General features: G+C 33.2%; 1 protein-coding gene across 1 annotated transcript; it reads right to left on the bottom strand.

The window, feature by feature from the left end:
- Positions 1 to 1205: 1205 nt before the first annotated feature.
- On the bottom strand, positions 1206 to 13339 carry LOC148275011 (uncharacterized). Its single transcript, XM_088236276.1, has 3 exons — positions 13236 to 13339; positions 8806 to 9300; positions 1206 to 5765 (listed from the first exon to the last, which is right to left on the bottom strand). The coding sequence occupies exons 2-3, from the start codon at positions 9251 to 9253 to the stop codon at positions 4402 to 4404; spliced, it is 1812 nt and encodes a 603-aa protein (XP_088092402.1). The 5' UTR covers positions 9254 to 9300; positions 13236 to 13339; the 3' UTR covers positions 1206 to 4401.
- Between the last annotated feature and the right edge of the window lie 2323 nt (positions 13340 to 15662).

The following is a 15662-nucleotide window of genomic DNA, read 5'->3' as shown; positions in this document are numbered from 1 at the left end:
AAAAACCGTCTTTCGGTGACTAAATGCGTAATTAAACAACGTCTTTCGGTAGGTTAATGCGTAAATAAACACTGTCGTCGGGAGATTAAATGCATAAATAAACGCCGACTTTTGGTGATTAAAGTCGTAAATAAACACCGTCTTTCGGTGAGTAAATGCGTAAACAAACACCGTATTTTGGTGAATAATCTCGTTAAAAACGTCGTCTTTCAGCGATTAAATTTGTGAAATAACATCGTGTTATGGTGACCAAATAAGTAAATGCAACTCGTGTTTTGGTTAATTAAAGAGTCAGTAAGCATCGTCCTTTGGTGAATAAATGCGTAAATAATAAGCGTCTTAAGGTGATTAAATGCGTAAATAAACACCGTCTATTATTAAATAAATAGGTAAATAATCACTGTCTTCAGGTGATTAAAGTCGTAAATAAACACCGTCTTTCGGTGAGTAAATGCGTAAACAAACACCGTACTTTGGTGAATAAACTCGTAAAGAACGTCGTTTTTGAGCGATTAAATTTGTAAAATAACATCGTGTTATGGTGACCAAATAAGTAAATGCAACTCGTGTTTTGGTTATTAAAAGAGTCAATAAACATCGCCTTTTGGTGAATAAATGCGTTAATAAAAACCGTCTTTCGGTGACTAAATGCGTAAATGAACGTTCCCTTTCTTGAAGGACTACATTTTTGAAATCTGCGATCGCTTCTCTTCGATTCTTTAGGCGGTAAATGAACTGTTTGTCTCGAGTTTTCAAATGGAAAGAAATCTACTTCTAATGCACGGATATCGTCTGGACGAGTTACTACCGCGGCCGTCAGGATGGCGCTAAATCAGGGAATTTAGAATTATAATCCAGTACTAAAATGCTTTCAAAACGGGGTACGTCGGACTTGTTTTTTACAACGTTACAATATTTCTCGATAAATTTCAAAAGGCAACAAAATCTCACGTTTCATAAATATGTACATTTAAACCATCCACTGAAATTGCATTTATGTACTGATTTGATCAGAGAATATTGATTTCTCTTCATTTGGCAAGGGGCTCGCGCGAGCCCCTCTGAGCCCCCTGCATCTCACCCCTGGCCTCACCTAAGATATATATAAACGTATCGTATTACGAAGCTTTTGAAATATATGTACATAAAATCATTTTATGCATAAATGTGCTATTAGCTTTTCTGAAGGCATATAAAACAATATCAACATTTTCTAAATTATTTATTTCAAATACAATGTATTCACATTCAATTTCGTCATTTCAGTATTTAACATTTTCACTTTTTATTGTAACTGTCAATGTTTATGGTTCCTCGTGTCATAAAGCTCGTAGCATAATCATCCATATAATTTGGTCTCTTGATTTCCCGAGGATTTCTCATAATTTACAATTATAGATCACAATCAACAATACTCCAAACACCACAGGAAATTGTACGAAGTTAATGATTCCAATATCCTTTTTGGAGTTCCACAAGGAAGTGTCTTGGGACCTGTTCTCTTCCTTCTATATATAAACTCTTTGTGTGATTTGAGTAATGGCGGAAAAACTATAGCGTTTGCTGATGACACGGTTGTTTTGTTTGAGGCTAGTGACTGGAACTCTGTGTTTCAAAAAGCAAATTGTGGTATGAGAAGTGTCAAAAACTGGCTGGATGACAATCTGCTAACGCTGAATGTGGATAAAACAAAATATCTTACATTTAGTATAAGAGATGGGTCACCACCTGAAACCAGTTTAAAGCTTCATATAAACTCTAGAAATTCGTGCCAATTATTGAAACCAGTTGATAATGTAAAATATCTAGGCATTGTAATTGACAGAAATTTGCGATGGGAGACACAGGTTCAGTCCCTGGTATCTAGATTAAGAAAACTGTGTCATGTCTTTAGCTCACTCAGAAACATCCTGGACGTTAGCACTCTTAAAAATGTCTACTTTGCGCTTTTTCAATCGGTGGCTGTTTATGGCATAATTGGCTGGGGAGGTTGCTCGACAGTTGTCACGAACCCCCTAATCAAGACGCAAAAACTTATTCTTAGAGTTATGTTTCGGTGCCCTCCGACCTACCCATCTGAACCATTATTTCAATTGTTAAAAGTTCTTGATATTCGTCAAATCTATATCAAGAATGTATTGACCGTTTTCTGGCCAGGCGACTACGGAAGGAGGTCCCAACAGAATGCCCGTACGAGGCTTTCGCGTAACCTAAACTACTTAATACCGAGAACGCGCACGATGTTTGCTCGGAGACACTTTTCATATATAGCTCCAAGAGTGTTCAACGTCTTGGATGAACATATTAAGTTCTCCAAAACAACGTCCATATTTAAGATGAAGATCCATAACTGGATTGTATCGAGGGGTAGAGACCACTGTATGAGATTGCTTCGGGAATAAATGCATAACATCGCTGCTGTTTTCATTATTATCCATATAACAATAATTTGTTGATACCATTTTTTTTTTATACTTATAAGTATATGAAAATGTATTTATTTTTTAGTTTGAATTCTTTACAAGTTATTTACAATTTGCTTTTTAATTCAATTACTTTTATTATATCCATATAAAATTATTATTTTCTTTTTTACTATGTAAAGTTTCACTTTTTATTTTGCATGGCAGTATGCTTCTTATTGTTTCTAAATGTATACAAAAAAGCATTGTTAATCTTTTAAATTTTTACGCACTATGTTTGTACTTAACTGTATATTTTTTGTAAATGCCCCTTGGGCGTATTGTAAAATTAAATAAATAAATATACGTATATTTGTATGTCATCACTGTCATACGTATTATTATATAACTTTTGATTCCATTTTCGACATGTATTATAGATTTTTTTAATTTTTATTTTTCTATTATTATTTTGTATATTTTGTATATTGTTTTGATTATTTTGCATATTTTTTTGATTACCTGTATATTGTTTTAATATGTAAATAACTATTTTTGATTTATATATCGAAGAGTCCCGACTTAACACGGAATTTTCTAACAAGTCGGGACATAAAAAAACATATAATTGTGGCTATGTAAAATTGTGTATTTTGTGCATTAAATAAAAAAAAAAAAAAAAAAAATTAAGATACTTTTCTTTGCAGTCTCAATCCTGGGGATTGGTTTGCAGCAAAGTCCTGCATCTCGTCCTCCACTGGTCTCTATTTTCTGCAGCCCTCTTCAGCTCGACATATGAGGCGCAGTTAAAATCTTCGCACGTTCGCTCCAAATATTCCCGTCGGGGGCGCCCTCTATAATTTGTCCCCTCAGCCATTATCTCTATGATGTCATGCAGGAGACCCTTATGGCGCATAATGTGGCCGATCCATCGGGGTCGCCTCTCTGATATGGTTTTGATTAGGTGCCTACCTTCTTCGATTCTGTTGAGAACCTCTTCATTAGTGACGTGGTCCCGCCAGCAAATTCCTAATATTTTTCTGTAGCACCACATCTCGAAGGCCTCTAGTCTTTTTTTTATCTCTTTCCGTAAGGCACCATGTCTCAAAACCGTACATCAATATGCTCCATACATATGTCTTGGCAAGTTGCTTGCGGAGTTTTAGTTTGATATTATTTGACTCAAAAATCTTTGATTTTTTGTTAAACGCAAGCCTCGCTCGGTGTACGAGGCAGTCAACTTCTCTTTATGTTCTCCCATCCCAGGTGATCCTGCTTCCAAGGTACACAAACTCTTTCGCGTTTTTCAGAGTTGCTCCTGACATTACTATATTCATTCGTTGCTCATTACGGGCCACAGCCATTACTTTGTTTTTGCTCCTGTTTATTTTCATATTATATTTGTTATTTAATAGATACTATTCCTTCTAATGTACCACTTTCACCCGACTCATAATTTTCCCTCCTCAAATGATGGTTTCCTATTTGTGGTTGGTTTTCATCCACGTCCTGTTTCACTGCATCATTCGTATTTTATATAGATTTGTTTGTTGATTTATTTCTTATTCATTATACGAAAATTATAACATTTTACAAGTCATTCTACACGGAAGGATTGAAGAAAGACGCAGTGCAGGTAGGAAGCGCATCTTTTGGCTGAAGAACTTGCGTGACTGGTTCCATTGCAGCACTCGGTCCTTGTTCAGGGCAGCTGCCAACAAAATGAGAATTGCTACGATGATTTCCAACCCCTATCGGAGAGAAGGAACGATAAGAAGGAGAAGAAGAAAAACCGTACCAGTCTGACAACGTCGCGCAAGCGATAAAGCTGGTTACAAGTTAGTATCAGCAAGTTTCTGCCAGTTATTTGTTTAAATAAATATTATTTAAATCAATTAAAAGAATTTAACAGTTAAAACTTTCCAGTGTGATTTAATTAATGATAAATAAAATAACTTATTTCGGTACACAAGTATTCACAATCGCAGCAGGAGATTATTTATTGGCCGGTATGAGTCAGCATGTGCGATTTGAAAGTACTTCGAAAAGAACATTTATATTGGCATTCAGAGCATGAAAATGGTTTTTCACCGGTATGGGTTATCATGTGCGATTTTAATGTACCTCTCTGAGAACATTTATATCGACACCTTGAACAGGAGAATGGTTTCTCTCCAGTATGCGTTAATATGTGCATTTTTAAATTTCCTTTCAGAGAACACTTATATTGGCATTCAGAGCATGAGAACTGTTTTTCGCCGGTATGTTTTAACATGTGGTTTTTTAAATGACCTCTCTGAGAACACTTATATTGGCATTCAGAGCATGAAAACGGTTTTTCGCCGGTATGGGTTAAGATGTGTGATTTGAGTGTGGATTTCTTATAACATTTGTATCGGCAACTTGAACATGAGAATGGTTTCACTCCGGAATGCGTGAACATGTGTGATTTCAAGTTACGTTTGTCGGAACATTTAAATTGACATTCTGAGCATGAGAATGGTTTCTCACCGGCATGATTTAACGAATGTGATTTAAAAGTACCCCAGTGAGAACATTTAAATAGGCACTCTGAGCATGAGTACCGTTTTTCTCCGGTATGCGTCATCATGTGTGACTTTAAGTAACTTTTTTGTGAACACTTGAATTGGCATTCTGAGCATGAGAATGGTTTATTATCGGTATGCCTTATCATGTGTGACTTCAAGTAACTTTTTTTTGAACACTTAAATTGGCATTCCGAGCATGAGAATGGTTTCTCACCGGTATGACTTAACAAGTGTAATTTTAAAGTACCCCAGTGAGAACATTTAAATAGGCACTCTGAGCATGAGTACGGTTTCTCTCCAGTATGCGTTATCATGTGTGACTTTAAGTTACCTTTTTGTGAACACTTAAATTTGCATTCTGAGCATGAGAATGGTTTCTCACTGGTATGCGTTATCATATGTGTTTTTAGGTTACTTTTTTTTGAACACTCAAATCGACATTCTGAGCATGAGAATGGTTTCTCACCAGTATGACTTAACAAGTGTGACTTTAAATTACCTTTCCGAGAAAATTTTAACTGGCACTCTGAGCAAGAGAATGGTTTATCTCCGCTATGGGTCAAGACGTGGTATTTCAAAGAACCTTTCCGTGAAAATTTTAATTGGCACTCTGAGCAAGAGAATGGTTTATCTTCGCTGTGCGTTATCATGTGTGATTTCAAAGAACCTTTCCGTGAAAATTTCAATTGGCACTCTGAGCATGAGAATGATTTCTCACCAGTATGAGTAAATATGTGCCTTGTTAGAGTGGTTTTATGTAAAGATTTATATTGACATTCTGAACAGGCGAAATATTTCTGGCTTGCTTGTAAACCTGAAAAAAAAAATCATTTTTTTTATGGTTTATTCTTTTATGGTTTAATATAAACACACAATATTACTTCTATAAACATTTAAAAAAAAAATTATACATATGTTTACATTGACGTTTCCCATTACGTTAAAGTAAAAAATATATTGTTTACATAATGGGGAGTGACGTCTTACAATAATTTGTTTATTTTTTTTAATTATTAATATTTTTAGTATAATAATATATAAATTAAAAAAAATATAAATATTAAACGGTGTTTTCAATTAGTACTCTACAAAAAAGAATTATAAATATAATTTTTAACCTCTTTTTTAAAATTTATTTATTTTATTTTTTATTTGTTTATTTTTCCATACACATATTATTTACAAAGAAATATAATTGCAAAAATACACTTAAGAAAAATACATCTTAAAATTAAGCTATATCATGAATTTTAAAAATTCCCCACAAAGACTACAGCGTCTGAGCGTGGGCCAATCCTTTTTTAATTATAAAAAAGTTTAAAGCACATATATATGGTATGACATGACTATGAAGAGAAAAGAAAAGAAAAGAAAAATAAAAGATATATCAAATTAACAAATGCTGAAATTACGAAAATATGATTTATTTGCAGTATGCATTTGATTTAATTTTTTTTTTAAAGAATGTGTTTAACTGTAATGTTGTATTCCTGACTGCACTTTTTATTTCCTTTGTTCATTTCATTAAAGAAAAATATTCCTCTGTAAGTATAATGATGTTGTGCTGTGGTTGTTTTTAATTTTGGAATTAAGATGTTACCAGTTGTTCTAGGTCGCGTACTTAGTTTTGTGACGTAGAGACACTAGTATTTACGTTGTCTTTATAGATTTGAAGTAAATATTCTTTTTAAATAACGATTTTGTATCTAAAACACTTTTTTTTAATAACTGGACAGTGGATTAAGCAGACGGTTTTTAGTATATAACTTTTAAAATTATTTTTTCGACCGGTAAAATATTTGTTTTAAAAGTACCATTTTTTAATGAGAAACAGTAAATCAAGGAGATATAAATAGATTACATTAGTAAAACCACAGTGGGACAGCCTTAACAAAACTTTAAATTAAAAATATGCTCTGAAACACTTGAATCAGTACACCAAATAAAATATTTGAGAATAATTATTGATAAATATTTCAAATGGACAAAACACATCGAACATATAACACAAAAAATTAGAGAACTTTTCCATATTATCTTTAAGTCCATACGTAACATCTGATCCTCTATTTAAAAATTAATTTAAACTCAAACTTTATTTTATTTCATGTAACTCAATTATAACTTATGGCATAATAGGATGGGAAGCACTAATTAATCAATATTAAAACCTCTCGAATCAGCTCGAAAATTAAAAATTAAAATAATTTTTAAAAAGTCCCTCGGGTACCCCAGCATCAAGTAATTTGATGAATTTGAGATCTTAGATATAAGGCAATTATATATTTTAGAATGTTGATGTTTGTGAAAGCAAATTATTCTACCAAATCCCAAAAGGAACACTCCCACACTAGCAAAAGTCAAACTAGAGAATGGCTCATGGGGTCTACCACAAACTCATAATTTGGGCAAAGAAATTTCAGGTTTATGGGCCTTCAAGCATTCAGTATGTTACCCGAACATTGCAAAACCGTGACTCGGATTCAATTATATACATTTGTAAAAAAATTGTTACTTTTAAAAGAACTTTTAAAAAAAATACATGCTATTGTTTATTTTGCATAAAAATATCCGCCTTAAAACAGGTTGTACCTAGGCTGTAGTTAGGCAGACTAGACATGATCCAGAGAAATCTATTACCTAAATGTGTACGTAGTAGATAAAGCAATTGTTTTTTTTTTGTTAATAAAACATGATTATTATTATTACGCCATCAAAACAAGATTTTAAAACTGTCATACGACTGACCGTATTTAACTCCGACAGTAAAATTATATAATAAATGCCTGAACTTCACCAATTAAGCTAGGGTTTCCTAGGACAGCGGTGCCCGTATTTTAACGGCCGTAGTGAACGGTGATGCGGTGGACAGCCGTCGTAGCGGTGACTAGACAGTGGTTTTATTTTTTAACGGTGTTATCAACACCATTTTCCTAGGAAACTACTTTCTAGTCACCGCTACGACGGCTGTCCACCGCATCACCGTTCACTACGGCCGTTAAGATACGGGCACCGCTGTCCTAGGAAACCCTAGCTTTAGAGACCTTCAAAAAAAATAATATTGAGTAAACTTACACACGAAATTAAAAATGACATAAAATAGCAATAGAAATTCTCATAATTTAAGATCGGCTAAAATGTACTAAATACAGAGTTCAAAAACAAGGCAAAGACAAAATGATAAATAAACCAGGGACTACAACTATAGAACCAAATAATTAAGAATAACCCAGAAACCGCATACAAGCATCCAACAGAAGGCGACTTAGCTACCCATAAATGAGTAGGTTTACGTTTTGACCCATTAGTTTCTTTTTAGACGTCGCTCAGTACGCAACTCTTGTGTTGTGTCCCTTTAAAGTGTAACAATACTGCTTGGATCTTAAAGACACAGGATGGGATCACATATCATGTGTAATTAGCAAATGAATGTGCAAGTAGCAAATACATTCTTAAAATATTTAAAAACATTTAGTAAAATGTTTGACTAAAATGCTAATGTTTGAAATATTAATCATATTTAAAACTCGTTAAAAATGGCCATGAAAATTGAAATATTTGGGTTGATTAAAAGATCACTAATATTTATTTTCTATAAAATAAACAAATTGTGCAATGTCAATATAATTCGTATGGGTTCTTTTTATATAATGCTTGCATTTATTTACGGCATAAATAATGAAGACTCATTTTAGCAATATGTATTTCTGATACATGGCATTAATAACACAACTCTGCTGTCACTAATTTTATATCCCAAATAATGCGAAAGAGTTTAAGACCTCTGTGTACCATAACCCATAGATCACAGACAAAATTTAAGAGCAGATACTGTGGAAGGAAATATTACTTACTCGGGGCCATTTCATCCTTAAGGGAGGAATCCAAACATTCTTGTTTAACGTCGGGATAATCGATATCCATTTCTGTAGATATAATTCTATCACTGGTTATCCTAGGCCCGTCAGTACTGGTCCCCGGTTCAGCCTTCGCGGTGGCAACACTTGGTTCTTCGCTGCTGCGAGGACATGGTGTCCCTTCCCCAGTACGGAGAATATCTCCTTTCACACCATCAGTCCCCGGTTCAGCTTTCACAGTAGCAACACTTGGCTCCTGGCCTTCCCCAGTACGAAGAATATCTCCTTCTACATCGCCAGTCCCCGGTTCAGCCTTTGCAGTAGCAACAACCGGCTCTTCGCTGCTGCGGGGCCATGACGCTCCTTTCCCAGTAAGAGGCATATCTCCTTCTACATCGCCAGCCCCCGGTTCTGCCTTAATATTCACAAGAGCGAATTCCATCATTTTAGTTTCGAGAATGGATACAAACTAAAACTTTGAGGAAAAAAATCCTGGAAATAAACAAATCATTTATGGTAAAAATAAAAGAGTAAATACCAATGAGAAGAATCTAAGATCCAAGATATGAGATATAATCAGTGCACGTGCTTATTAAAATGCATGTCGTGTTGGTTTTATATTTTTGTACAGCAAATATGGTGAAGGTGTATAGTGGTTTTTGCATGTTGGTTTAATTGGTGTCCTGACGAAACCGGTAGACATAGAAAAGTCGGCAAGTGGTTATTTACAAATATTTTTTAATATTTAGTAAAACGTTTGACCACAAAGTTAATGCTTTAAATATTAATAATATTTCCAACAGCTTCAACCTAAAGCTCCGCAAGCAATTTCGACTAAAACCACATAAAAGAGTAGATTATTTTGATGGATGGTTGCGAGACGCGGTGTATAGGCGAAAGGGATCGAAACATATTATTTATTTATTTATGCTTTATTAAGTTAGTTCATAACATCTTAAGAACTAATATAAACTTTTAATAACATCACAATTTTTTTTTATCAAAAATTCTCAATAACACATTTTTTCTAATTAATTTTAAACATTTCGATTTTTTCTATCTTCATTATTTCTTCAGGTAACTCATTGTACAGCTTCAATCCTCAGTAAAATGAGTTTTTAGATTCTGTTTTTCTTCTCATTGGTAATCTTATATTTTTTTACCCCTTGTTTTATATGTATGACATTGTTGGTAAATTTTATTTTTTATTTTTATTTTATTCATACCCTTAATTATTTTATGTGTAAAAATGGCTACTTTACGGTGAGCGAGACAATTTCTGTGTGCATTCTTTCTAGATTAAAATAGATATTTCTTTTGAGTATAATAGGACCAACTACTGCTTTACAAAATTATGACGGGAATGGTTGACTGTACAGAGCTGCTTGGTTTAATAACAATACATGTGCCAGCCAGGATTTGTGGACAATACCACCTGTTTCATGTACCAATAAGTAAAATATCGTATGTTAAAAATGCTTTTTTTCGTAGGACTTTTTCAATGTACAATACAAAATTTAAAAATATAGATTACACAAACATCACTCTGTCAGATTTAAAATTTACACTAAAAATGTATTATGTAACTTAGTAGACATTATAATAATAAATATGAACATCTCCCCTCCCCTCCTTATCCTCTCTTCAAGCATTCTCGCCCTTATCCCACCCAATTTACAGTAACTTAATGTTCTTAAAATAAATATTTAAAAAATCTTTGATTATTATAAAATAACATTTTTATATGTATAAATTGTATGTATTTATTTCATATGTAATATATTTTCTTTACTAACTTTGTATACTATGTGGAAATCTGTTATTAGTTCTGAGTTTATACACTATATCTGTTTGTTTACTAAAAATATGTATGTAGAACTGTTGATTTCCCAAATAAAATAAAATAAAATAATCCTCATCGCCTTATTTCAAAGAATTCGCATATTTTTGTTTTCTCCTTCGTTACACAAAAAAAGGGCCTAAATATGCCCTTCGAGGTGTGGACAAATAAACGAATCCTAAGAATTGCAAAGGGAGATCACATTACAAATGACGAGGATCTCAGCAGAATTGAAGAAACAAGGCGCCTGTCAAACACAGTATCAGAAAGGCGTGCAGAGGGCGTCCTCGCCGAGAGTTTCCGGAGTTATTATGCCTCCTATATCAAGCTGAAGAGAATCACTGAAGTCCGAGCGGACTGAAGGAAGAGAAGCAGGGCTTTGCTGCCAATCAGTCCCCAGTGCCTCGTTTGTGATGGGAAGATAAAGACATCATACCTTGACGGTATAGTTGAAGATGAATTCCCTCTAGCGATTATAAAGATATACTACCGACCCCCCGCCTTCAAGTTTTGGGTAGGTGCATCGATATGAAACAAGAGGAAGCGTACGTCACGGTACACATATCTACGCTCTAAAACGACATGGCTTCAGTATGAAGTCATAGTTGTAGATAAAAGTCTCCTAACCGACTACAAAGGTATACACCATCAAGTTTTGATGTAAGTACATCGTTTTATACCGACGGGTCTAGAACCCCTCGATACGTTTATCTACGCATTAAAAGTGTCAAAAATTTTGTTCCGCCGAGCAATTTTTCCTTTAATCATGATTTATTAAAAAAAAATATCATTTTGAGGCTGGCACTTTTTTTCTTAAAAGCCTATTAAAAATATGAGAGAGAAATAAGTAAATTTTGAAGTCGAATTAAATTCCGACATAACTGTCACTTTAATAAAACGAACGCCTAGATGTGAAAATAATGTCGCTAGGTTCTGTCCTATCAACATATAAGAGTATCTAGGCGTAAGGAAGTTACCATTGTAAAAAATAAATTTAATTATTATATTTTTTATATCTGTTTTACTATATTTCAGTGTATGTATCGAGACGTTAAATGAGCCGGCTTTGTAGTCGATCGGTAGATACATACAGGCGATCGTTAAGCGTACCGTCTAGGTGATTTCCAAAAGTCATACAAAATTCATGTTCAAGCGAGCATTTTTTGCTTGAATTGGGATTTATTGGAGTTTATAATCGCTTTGAAGTGGGCACTTTCTATCACAGAAACCTATTTAAAATAAAAAAGAGAACTATTTTAAATGTTAATGACGTAAGGAACGCGGAGTAATTGTTTGCGGTTATTCCATTAGCTTGTTTCGATCATATTATGTCGATATGACACGTAGTTAGAACATACCGAGGTAAGATACAGATTATTTATTTATTATCATATTAGATATTTTACATACACAAAATTATAATTTATTCAAAGTTGCTTTTATTACCTAACTAGTTATTTGCCCCGCTCTAAGACAATCAAAAAAATATAATAAACAGTAATCAATATATGGAAACAGTTATAAAAATAGAGGACACAGTGAAAAACAAAGTAAAAAATGAAGTAAAAAATGGTAAAAAATGTAGTAAAAACATAGTAAAAATGTGGTAAAAAAACGAAGAAAAAACATAGTAAAAACATAATAATAAATGTAGTGAAAACATAGTAAAAAACATTAAAAATATATAAATATGTATATATTTCAAAACTCAGCAAAATGCGAAATAAAAACAGAATACATAGTAAGAAACATATTTAAGGTCATATTAAATAAATTAATGTATGTGTATAGCAAAAAGCATATTTGAAAAAACATAACAAAATACCGAGTAGAAAGAAAAAAAAAAACATATTAAAAAATAAAGTAAAAGATGTAATAAAAACAAAAAAAGATTAAAAACAAATTAAAAAGTCAAAAGGATCTTAAAAAAATAAATCAGTAAAAAACTAAAAATATCTATTAACAATTTCAATTAAAACATGTGTTGGCCACCTAACAGCCACCATCAACCCCTCAGACTCTCTGCGACCAATTTCTCTGAGGAAAGTAGTCAGCAACATCTTTAGCTTGGGGTTCTTGCAACATTTCCATGGCTCTGGCATTATATTATTTAGCTTTTTTCCTATGTAGGAGTATTGCCTCTGCTAAAGAAGTTCTAACCATTTGTCGAAAAATCAGATCATTACTGCTGGAACTCCAAGTCTCAAATTGATAGGCAACTGATGGATGTATATATCTGTCAATGTGAGTGACAACCACTGCTCTCAGTAAACATTCTCAGTAGATAGTACAGAAGCTAAGTATACCGTCTCGATATAAACAGATGAAGATAGCGTTCATAATCGAGGCACAGGAATGAAACTAAAGATGATGTAATACGCAGCTGTGAATGAAGAAGTTTGTTCTTTAGTAAGTAATCATAAGACTGTTCTAGGTAAGGAGCAGGAGAATTTATCTGCAGCCAAAACGCTTGCATCTCGCACGGGAGTTCCGGGTTCGGATCCCGGGAGATCACAAAATAACTATGTTGTGGTACCACAAATCAATCACATATTGTTTTACTTTACATACTGGAGATGTAACTTACTTTTTGCGGTGAGTTGTATGTAAAAACTTCGTTTTGTCGTCCAGTAATATTGTTATTTAAGTAATCATATTCCACGAGACAGGGACGCGTACCGCTTAGTGCTTGACAGAAGTCACAGATAAAATATAATGCTATAGACAATCCACAAACCAACAGAAATTACGGCTAGAACTTTTGCATAAAAGAGCATCTTTTTTAATATTTGATGACGTACTTAAAAAGAAACTAGCGGATCCGACAGACGTTGTCCTGCCGGAACATTGACTCACCTGCTATTTCCTTGAAAAAATACTTGATAAGTATCTGGGTACATAGTTACTTGTTTATGTTTGAATTCCAAAACTAAAATTAATAATATTAAAAAATGTTGAATTTACGTAGGTACTGAGGTTCTTGTTTATGGTTAAATTCCAAACATAAATTAATTAATTTTCAAATATAGATTTTTTTTGCAAATGTCAAGCTCAGATCTTCTCACCAACAGGGGTGGACTCTGCTCTTTCGATTAGTAACGAGCGTTTTTCCTATTTTACTACTAAGATTTTTCGATTCATACTTTACCACTTTATTCTTCTCTATATTTCAGTTTTTTCTCAAACGTTGAAATTCATCTCGATCTTGGCTTTTCAAAATTTCAAACCACTGACAAATCGATTTCTTCGATTAATATTGAATTTTCAGAAATTATTAACTGTAAGTGGCCCAATCACAAGTATGTATTTACCGATGGTTCAAAATCAAATAATGGCGTTGGCACTTCCTTTCTTTGTGAACAAGACAATTTATTTGGTATCTTTAAACTCCCTTCTAATTTTAATGCTGAATGCATAGCAATTCTGGATTCTTTAATCCATATTGAAAAAATGAACTATTCGCAGTCCGTTATTTTTATCGATTCACTCAGCTGCTTAAAATTACTTCAGTCATCCCCATTCAGTTCTAACTTTTCAAATTGTTCGTTTTGAATCAACGTTTGCGTATTGTAAAACCTTATTTTATTGTTGTAATTATTTCGTATTTACTGCATTTTGTGGTTACCTACCGTACTCGTATTGTATAGGACTCGTCGCACATTATTCATTCGATGTGTATCAGTTAAATTTAAAAAATAAAATGCTTTTTTTTTCAGAATACGATTTTGAAATTTAACATACTTAAAAAAAAAAAAAAAAAACAATTTATATCATTTCATCATTTGAATTTGAACAAAAAGGTTTCTAACTTTTTACTAAGCTCTTTATTGTACCATTTTTGATACAATTTACAAGTTTTAAGCAAATATATTATTTTCATACTTCGGCACCCATACACACGCACCCTCTCCTCATTCATTCCCACACGCACATGTATCCTCTCCCTCATTCATTCACGCATACACACATTCACATACACATGAATACAAACGTCACACAAATACAATTACTAAACTTCTTTTCTTATATATTATGTGTCATTAAATTTACAGTGGATTTTTTTAATTGGCTTTAGTATTGTTAAGATTTTTCTAATTATTTTGTTTATGTAATAGCTGTGAAAATCCCAAATAAAATAAAATAAAATTATCATTTGTAATATTTTTTACATTTTTACATTTTTTTTTTTTTTTTTTCACCACAACAGGCCAGGAGGCCTAATTACAGTGGTGAATTGCATCACAGAGCACCCAGGCTTGAGAAAAATCACATTTTAATTTTTGTGTTCTCACAGGGAATCGAACCCGGAACCTTCCGTGCGTGAGTCAAGCGTCTTGACCACTACACCACGGAGGCCGCCATTTTTGCTTCTCTTTTTAAATTATATCAATGCGCCAAAAACATTGTTTTCGCCTGGATTCCAAGCCACATTGGAATATCAGGCAATGAAAAAGCGGATTCTCTTGCAAGGTGGGGATCTGAGGTTGGTAATTTACAAGACGACCGGGTGGATTTCTCAGATATTTCTAATTTGATGAGAGTAGTTAATTTCGATGCTTGGAAAGTGGAGTGGAATTTTTCTAAATTGTCAAAGGGAATTTTTTATAGTAATATCCAGCCTGATATTCCCTCCAAACCTTGGTACAATAGCGCGTGTAAACTCAATAGGTCTAGGATTGTAACTTTTTGCCGTATCAGATCTGGCCACTGTTGCACTCCGTCCCATCTTTTTAAAATTAAAATTTTAGACTCCAATGCCTGCGAATGTGGAGGCATTGGAGATCTTAATCACATTTTTTTACATGTCCTTTAATGACTGGGAGGAAAAAAATATTTGATATTTTACTTATGTTTTTTATAACCCTTCCAATTCATTTATCTCAATTTTTTTCTTGTACAAATTGTTTATTGATCAATTCTGTTTATATTTTTTTAAGTTCAAACTGTTCCCTATTATGATTTGTAATAATTGTGTCATTGAAATAATTATGTTTAAATTAATTCTTTATTTTTT

The sequence above is a fragment of the Micrasema longulum genome, unplaced genomic scaffold, assembly GCF_059751315.1.
Source record: "Micrasema longulum isolate JH-2025_06_02 unplaced genomic scaffold, ASM5975131v1 h1tg001529l, whole genome shotgun sequence".
NCBI classification, from domain to species: domain Eukaryota; kingdom Metazoa; phylum Arthropoda; class Insecta; order Trichoptera; family Brachycentridae; genus Micrasema; species Micrasema longulum.
This window is presented reverse-complemented; position numbering and strand designations above follow the sequence as displayed.